A 9105-nucleotide genomic window follows, 5' to 3' on the forward strand; every position below is an offset into this window, starting at 1 on the left:
GCTCTGCTAGCTTTTTGGAAGTCTCTTAGAGAACTGTTTTTTCAAAAGGAATCTTCAAAATAAAGGTATTCAAGGGGACATAAAAAGAATTAAGATGTATTATGTACCAACTATCCACAATGAATGTAATCATTATGTACTACAATGTATGCTGATAAAAATTTTAAGAAAGAAAAAGAAGGTAGTCTAGTAAGTACATGTACCTTGTGTTTCACAAGTTCCTTTCTAATATAACTATTATTGGGAAATTGGCATGATACCACAGGAGGAAAAACATTAGATGGTCATGCCCCCAGACCACTCCACAGAACACACTTTTAATGTCTTGAAGTATAGTACAGTGAACACCTTACTTATTAACTCAATTGGTTCCCAAGTGCTGGTTGTAACTAAGTCTACACAGCTGGTATCTGGATGTTTACCTGGGTACACACTATAGATAAAAAGAGACAGGTGAATTTTCTATTAATCTAATTAACCCGAGTTGTTCATATGTCAGTCTGGTCATAACTTGAGGGTCCACTGCACTGTATTAATACCATAGAACCTAATCACCTAACATTTCCTTTTTCAATAAGGATTTGAAGAGAATGGGAGGTAAGGTCTGAATTTGACTAGAATACAGAGATGGAGATGAAAAAGGAGTAGAGGGGTTAGAAGACATGACAAAAGCTGTCTGTTCTTGTTACCGCCCTCCAGAATCAAGTCTTGGTATTTCAGATCCAGCCCTAGATTAGCTCTAGGAAAAGATCACCAATGAGACTGGGGTGTTTTTTGCCCTTTTGTAGAAAGAGAATTCTATGGAGTAGAAAGATCTGGAAGGGAATGGAAGGAAACGAAGTTCAAGTGACCCACTAGGCATTCCTGGATAGACACTGGTAGGTAAATGATATACACAGTGAAGTACTAGGTGTGACCAAAATATATAGCAAGTGTTTTCAGAAAACTACAAAACACACATTGCCAGTAATCTCCCTCAAAACTCCCCCTCACTTCAAACATACCTATCCTATCATTTTTGACACTTTCCGAAGCAGTTCTGGAAGTCCTCTTTCATGAGTCATTAAAAGTGGTGATCAAGGGCTGCGGATTTGGCTCAGTGGTTCCAGTGCCTGCCTCCCAAGTACAAGGACCTGAGTTCGATCCACGGTACAAAAAAACAAAACAAAACAAAAAAAAGCAGTGATCAAAAATCAGGGAGTACTACTAATAAGCTCTAGGCTTGTAAAAACATGACAGTTATCCTCAACTACACTGTTCACCAGATCTGGCACATTCAACTTATGGCTCTTCCCCAAGTAAAAAGACTATGAAAGGTAAATGGTTTCAATCAATTTGGGATACTGAGGCAGCCACAACAGCGCAACCAAACATACTCATGAATGAGAACTTCCAGAATTGCTTCAGAAAGTGACAGGAATGATAAGAGAAGTATGTTTGAAGTGAAGGGGAGTATTTTGAGGGGTGATTAACAATAATGTATCTTTTACTGTAATATATCTTTAAAATGTAAAAGCTGTATTTTTTTAAAATCATAACAGGCATGCAAAGGATGAAAATGGTCTATATCAGTTCCAAAAGACAGTCTTTGCAATTTTAACCCATTTGAATCCTCACTGTCAGTCAAAGGCAGGTAACTGCACAAATTTGAATGTATTTTTATAATCTTATGTTAAACAACAAAGATATTTAAAAATCCAAATGTATTATGAATCACTATAAATTGCTATAATGGAGCATTAATCTAATTATTAATTTCTACTGAAGGCTGAAAGTCTGCCTTATCAATTAGTATCATTGACCCAAAAATAGAATGAGGTAAAAAGAAAACACCAGTGATGGCAAACCTTTTAGAGTTTTCCATGATAACAAACTGTGGCACATATTCATAGTCTTGCCACCACTGGTATAGATGAACAGCATTTTTTTAAAAAGTGAGAAAATTTACATAATACAAAATTCACCCTATTAAGGAATACAATTCAGTGTTTTTTTAGTATTTTCATAAGTTTGGGCAGTCATCACTACTCTTTATTTCAAGAACATTTTCATTGCTTTAAAAAGAAATCTTGTGGGGCCGGGGATTTAGCTCAGTGGCTCCACTGCCTGCCTCACAAGTGCAAGGTCCGGAGTTCAATCCCCGGCACAAAAAAAAAAAAAAAAAAAGAAAAAAGAAATCTTGTATCCATTAGCAGGCACTCTCCATTCTCTCTTCTCCACAGTCCCTGGTAATCATTAATGTACTTTCTCCTTCAATGGATATGCCTATTCTGAACACTTCACTAAATGAAATCATACAATTTGTGACTTTTTGTGTCTGCCTTCATCCACACAGCTTACTTTCAAGAGTCACCCTGATCTAACAGGTCCAGGTAGTTAATTTGTATTTATGGTATGGATACATCATATTTTATCTATGATTAGTACACCTATGTAAATTAGTGCTCAGGATTATTCAAGATTCAATTTAAGATACAACACATCATTCAGACACTGATTTCTTTTTCTTTTCTTTTTTTTCAGACACTTATTTCTTGTCCCATAACACTGGATTCAACATTTTATTTAAACTCAATGTATAAATTACCCTATAGCCAGTCGTGATGCCATGTGCCTGAAGGGCAGTCCCAACTACTCAAGAGGCTAAGATGGGAGGATCACCAGAGACCAGAAGGTCCAGACAAGCCTGGACAACACAGAGAAGCCTCAGCTCAAAAACAAAAAAACAAGGGCCAGAGATTTAGCTCAGTGGCACTGCAGGTACAAGGTCCTGAGTTTGATCCGTGGTACAAACAAAACAAAACAAAACAAACTAATAAAAATTTATCAATATAATCTTCTCAGTATTGTGCCTTTTGAGTGCTTTGGTAAATATTTCTTGGATTTACCACCTAGCACCCTTTTTCTAAAAATGTCCCATTCTCCTCTAACTCTGTATTATCATTATGACCTTGCTCCTGTCTGTTGGCAACAGGCCCAGGAATATACTTGATTTTAGTGGGACCAACTAGTCCCTCACTGTGGATGCAGAACAGGGACTAAGATTCTATTTCTAATTACTGCTCTCTTGACTGGAGAACCTATAATTTCAGGAGGTTTGGCAATTACTCTTATCTGACACATGGACTAAGAAAGTGAGTAACAAGTTTGAAGAAAGAGGACAGGACAGAGAGATAGAAAAAAACAACAGAGATAAGAGTTGGAATACAGGGTTCCCTATGGTGTTATAGTCTGTTATAGTCTGCTATAGTTACAGCAATAGTCTGATATGGTCTGCTTATTCCTTAGGCCCATGTGCATCCCTGTCCCTGGAATCCACAGTACACCCTATACACTTACAATAAATCTCTCTTACTGTTTAAGTCAGCTGAGGAGGTATCTGTTATCTCCAGCCTCTACCCCTAATGTAATTATGTACCCAACACAATTTTAAGCTTCTTTCTAGGAAGGACCTCCCACAACAGTCATTATCAAACATATTCTTACTTAAATGACTCCCTACAAAATAATCTGGAAAATTATCTACAAATAATACTCAAGACATTCTTGGTTAAGTAGTAGAATTAAGACTTGTGTCTATTTTATTAAAAATCTATTTCATTGTATCACCAAATTGATGTATCACCCATTTTGCAAAAAATCATTTGAAGCACTCCAAAAATAATTTTTATTATACATGTCTTCTGCACTTGTTTTAAAGTCTTTTAAAAAAGAAAGTGTTACATTTTCCTAAGAAGATATGAATTTTTTTGAGAACGAGTAACTTCTATTTCCTTTTTAGGTCAACTCCTACAGAACTTACTAAAGAGTAACATCCGCACAGAAAGATAGAAAGAGTAAGTTGACGTCCCTGGATTCATTTTCTTATCCTGTAAACAGAACGCATTGTTGAACACTAATGATTCCCATAAGGATAACTCGTGTAATTAACCAACACCACACATATCTGATGATTACACAGTGCAGGCAGGTAGGGGCTGAAGAAATACTCCTTAACCCGCTCTACCGCCCAGTCTGAGGGGTGCCACTATTGCTGACCTCTACAATGTCAATTTCCTGCATGTTCCCAGGACTCTTCACTTCATATTTAGTCTTTTCCCCAAAATCAAATCCAGAATTTATCACCCAATTTGGTTCTTAGTGGGGATCACAGAGATAAAACCAAAAATCCAAACTATTTTCTTAAATCCCTATTACAAATTCAAGGGGGATGAACAGACTAATCCTTTAAAGTCTAAGACTTAGCTCCCAAGTGAATTTTTATCACACTGTTTAATGTTCCCACCTTCCCTAAGATATACTCAAAAAATTTAAATTAAATTTTTATTATTACAAGGTCTTAAAAACATAGAATCCCTTTGAAATTACAGTACTGAAGTATTCAATTTGGGTACAAGTCCTTACAACATCAAGCACTAGGTAGTCTCTCATGGTCTTAACCCCAATTTGCTTCCCTGAAGCCTGAGGGATTGTGTAGCCAAACCTCTGAAAGACAAAGTGCTCGACACCACTGTCCCTTCCAAAAAAACCCAGGCCTCTAAGTATAAAAATGGCTCACTGGAAGTTGCTAGTTTCCTTAGACTCACACTGTTAGGGCAGGAAGGGACATTAGAAATCTACTTTAACTTGATTCCTTTACAAATGAAAAAGATGAAGAGATAAAAAATCCAAATCCACCAAGCTGGCAAAACCAGCGTAGTTAGAAAAGGGTACTCAGGCTCCCAGCTAGAAACTCAATGATACCTACCTAAAATGCACGAATATTGCAGCATTTAAATCCCTCTGCTGTTTAAGTGGAAAAAAAAAAAAAAAAAAAAAAACCTACAACTTTCTGCTTTTGCAAGTCAGGATGAGAGGTGGAGATACATGACTTTTTTCTTAAATATCACTTAATAGTGCCACTGAGGTATAAATGTCATGGTGGACTGTCCCAGGAGGCTAAGGAAAATGAAACTGAGTACCAGCCCTTCCCTGCACCCCAAAGGTTTTTTAACCACAATAAGTGATGGCAGCAATTGATTTTATGTGTCCAAAATATCTCCCAGTACTACTTTTCCACCAAAAAAACCTATAGTTCCTTCACCAGAAGGGGAACCACCTACCCTAAGCCTGGCTAATCAAGAATCTTACAATACTGGCAAGACTGCGGCACCAACAACTATTGTAAATAAGGCCAACCAGAATCCTTCCCAAGAACTGTGTGTGGCACAGATACTGAGGAAAATGAACTTCCTCCCCATTTACCATCTGCAGTAGGAGAACCTACAACTAAAGTGCCAAGAAACAGAGATAAGCAGAGGTGAAAGATAGCAAGACTGGCAATATCAAGTCCTCAGTTCCTTTCATCTTATAAGTTAATCATCATATCTTTATCAGCTACAGTAACCAGTAAATTTCTTTTCTGCTTAAAATAGTGGTATCTCAAAAGTCCTAACCTATGTTCACTCCTGAACAGGATGAGAGTGTATGATACATACACCACCTTCACTGGTTTCATTATATGGCCCCGAAAACCTCTGAGTTTGCCAACATCTGTCTTACCCTTTATAACTTATGCTTTTAAAAATGTGTTTTAATTTGTATGGCTTTAAATAGATTCTGCCGCCATACTGATCAATCCTAATGTTCTATTCTCATCAACTACACTTTCTATTGCATGATGCCTGAAAGAATCTGAGTGTGAGCAATATCTCTAGGATAGTACTAGGATATTTTTTTGGGGGGTACCAGGGATCTTACACAGGACCTTGTGCTTGCAAGGCAGGTGGTGGAACCACTGGCAGTCCTAGGATTTTTAAAGTCCTAATACAAACTATAATTTGATTTCCAGTAAAAGTGAAATATAAAATATCAGTAATAAGTTAAATAGAATTTTCTTATCTAGAACATCAAAAAGATCCAAGAGGGATTAACATAATATGCTATGAGACAAAATTTCAAAACTTAAAAGAAAATCCAGCAGAGATATGGCTACTTCAATATAATTTAGTAGCATGTTTTTTCTACTTGGTAATGACTGTAACAGCAAATCTCAAACCTACCTCCAGTAAGGCTCCAGTTTGGAAGAATTTCAAAGGCTTTTCTATTGAATAATAAAGGCTATGGTAGCTTCCTTTAGCCAGATAGGCTCTGACCAGACCAACTGCTATCACCAGCCACCTAATAAAAAAGAGAAAAAGAGCAATCAGGAAAATAAATAAATTTAAAAAAGAAAGATAAATAGGTCTCAAGGGAATAGAAAAATGTGGCAATAACAGATCACGCTAAAGATGACTTCAAGAACTAGTGATCTTGAAATGTTATTACAAGTCTTACATTTAATGTCTTACATGTTCTCAAGAGACCCATGTGTGGAGATGTGGAGAAGTGGTGGAGCTTTCTTTAAGAGGTGGGTCCTTGTCACTGGGCTATGCCCTGGAAGGGGATATGGTAGTTGGGCCCTTTCCCTCTTTCTTTTGCTTCGTGGCTGTGAGAGGAGCACTGTGCTGATGCCACAGACCCAAAGCAGCAGAGCCATCAAACTACAACCTCCAAAACTGTGAGGCAAAATAGACATATTCTCTGTATAAGCTTATTATCTCAGATTCATGTTACAGTGATGGGAAGGTGACTAACATTTCAACTGTAGCTTCCAAAGGCCAAGTTGTAACACACATAAGTGTTGTTACACCATCACTATCGAGAGGGCTTGGAAAAGCCAGTGGCCTTTTACCCATCTGGGCCTTGGATTTTTGGCAAACCTGCCACCTGAAAACAAGGCCAAAATAAAGAAAACAAGCTAAATTAGTCCTTGTGATGATAAATTAGATGCCAGAAAGTCTGACAAGAGGAAAAAAATTGTTCAAGGAAAATTTTAAATGGACCATGCAGTTAAAAGGTCTATAATAATAACAAAACATGTTTTAAACTATTCTTATAAGTGTCTAACAGTAACATGCTCATACCTTAACATTTATCCTTTTAAAACTGCAAATTTTTTAAAATAAAGTGTTTTAGCTTAATTTTCCAGATAACACAGAAAATACAAATCTATGGGTTTATTGATTAGAAAAACACAAAACAGGAAAGTACTCAGGCATAAAGCTGTGAATGCTACTTTTCTAGCAAAGGAGAAATACTGGGCTATGTTATGTTTTATTTATTCAGTTCCATTATGCCTTTTATGATTAAGGCAGGTCTCTTGGAAAGCAGTTATAGATTTACCTGATGTGTAGTCCTAAGTAGGATATGGTGTATGTGGTTAATGTTATTTCTACAAACTATCATACAAAGGTCAAATGAGTTTTAAAAAAAAAAAAAGAATTTGTTAATGTGTAATGGCACAGTCTTAGAGAAATATATTACTGCTTTAATTTATCAGCAGTAAATTAGAGCATAACTTTACTCCCACAATCCCAACTTCTCTTCCTGGCTTAAGACACCACTCCTTACCCTCCACCTCATTCTCTATGTTCCTTATTTAGGAACAAATACTTCTCTTCTTCCCCACTGTACCTTAAAATCCATTTGCAGTGCAATGTCCTTATCAACACCCTTGCCAGTATTGTAGATAGGTAAATTAATTAGATTATCTTGTAGGCAGGTAGACAGGACCAAGGTGCCAGCCCTCAAAGCCCTAGTCCTCAAGGAGCTAACATGGAGAATTGAGTCACAGTCACTATTTAGCATTATAGAAAATAGAAGAGGTACTGCTTCCCCAGAGATAGATAACAGTGATTGATACTTTAAATGGGAAATTTCTTGTTCTCCCATTTGATCCCCATTTAATCAATATTACCTTGGTGACTGTACTCATAATCTTACTGGTTGGTCATGGTTTTGTCCCACCTCAGGCCCACCTTGTAATTTTCCACTGGGTCTTTCCATTTTTGTCCCACTTCATACATGCCTCCCCTCAAGGTTTTGCCGCATAAAACACATTTGAAAAGTGGGGTGGGCTGGCAACCCATTTTCTGGTCCCCCTTCTGTATCTCTTAGAAGCTTTCTTTCTCCTAATAAATTTTTCCTACTCTTAACCTCTGTTGTTCCTACAATTTACTCTTCGATTTAGAGAACACAAACTCTCACTTCAGATATCTAGAAGGTTTGGAAGTTACAACTATTCCCCCTATATTACTAGGTCAAGAATTTTACATATGAAACACAGCTTCTTGAATGTTCTTTTAAAAAATCAATCTATGTGACCACTTAAGTGATGGAAAACTTGTGCTTGAGTTAAGAGAAATAGGTTCCAGAACCATTTCTAATATAAGCAATAAGCCTATGCACCTCACAGATTTTTTTTTTACATGCAAAAAGCAAGGTGCTGAACTGTACAAATGTATAGCATTTGTGTTTATATATATTTTAGAATGTGCTTGTTATCCGCATTTTAGGACACACACGGGGTCTGGTGGAAGGGACAGGTGGGAGTTAAGATTTTCACTGTATACCTTTGAGTGTATTTTGAATTATACCAATGTATTACCTTAAAAATCAATTAAAGCTGGATGTTCATTATACAGTTCCCCAAACTTTTCTGAGTTTTCATAATAAAATTTTAGAGAAATCGCTTTTACAAATGAATACATTTCACAAATTCATAACAAATGGTCTAATCTCACCAAAACATGAGATCAAAGAATTGCAGAGCAGCAAGAACCTTGGAAATCATCTCACCCAACTCTTTAGTTTTTACAAGATGAAAAACGGAGGACTGGAGAAAGAAACCAATGTACTCAAAAGTCACATGGCTAGTCAGTGTCAGAACTAGAACTAAGAACCTGCTGAGATAAAGGATGGGCTGAAATGAGACAGAAGGAACGAAAGTGTTTGGAGGGACGCTTCCCTTTCCCCAGTAACTCTGTCTTCCACTCCCTAGGCTTTGCTCCACCTCAACCCCAATCCAGCCCGAAAACTCTAAACTCATCTGAAGCTCATGTCGCTGGCCAAAAACTTTGAACACCTTCACACCACCATTCCGATTCAAGCTCAGCCCAGATTTTGAAAACGGCCGCCTAAATGAATGGCACTCTGCAGCCGTGCACCCCAGGGCCGGGTAGTTCGCCCCACACAAACCTGTGGCGGGTCCCGCGGTGCTCGCGAGGCCTCCCCGCGCCCTCGCAG

The 9105-nt window shown here is 37.5% G+C and overlaps 1 protein-coding gene across 1 annotated transcript in view; it reads right to left on the reverse strand.

Annotated features, from left to right (window-relative positions):
• The window catches only part of Hacd2 (3-hydroxyacyl-CoA dehydratase 2), an 87886-nt gene that overhangs the window by 78080 nt on the left and 701 nt on the right, over nt 1-9105 (reverse strand). Inside the window, exons 2-3 of the mRNA XM_010619529.2 lie at nt 6713-6747; nt 6042-6159 (exon numbers count right to left, since the gene is read on the reverse strand). Coding sequence (XP_010617831.1) covers nt 6042-6159; nt 6713-6747 — 153 coding nt within the window. The remainder of the gene's footprint in view (nt 1-6041; nt 6160-6712; nt 6748-9105) is intronic.

Source organism: Fukomys damarensis, unplaced genomic scaffold (genome assembly GCF_012274545.1).
Source record: "Fukomys damarensis isolate Sample0158 unplaced genomic scaffold, DMR_v1.0_HiC HiC_scaffold_24, whole genome shotgun sequence".
NCBI lineage: Eukaryota > Metazoa > Chordata > Mammalia > Rodentia > Bathyergidae > Fukomys > Fukomys damarensis.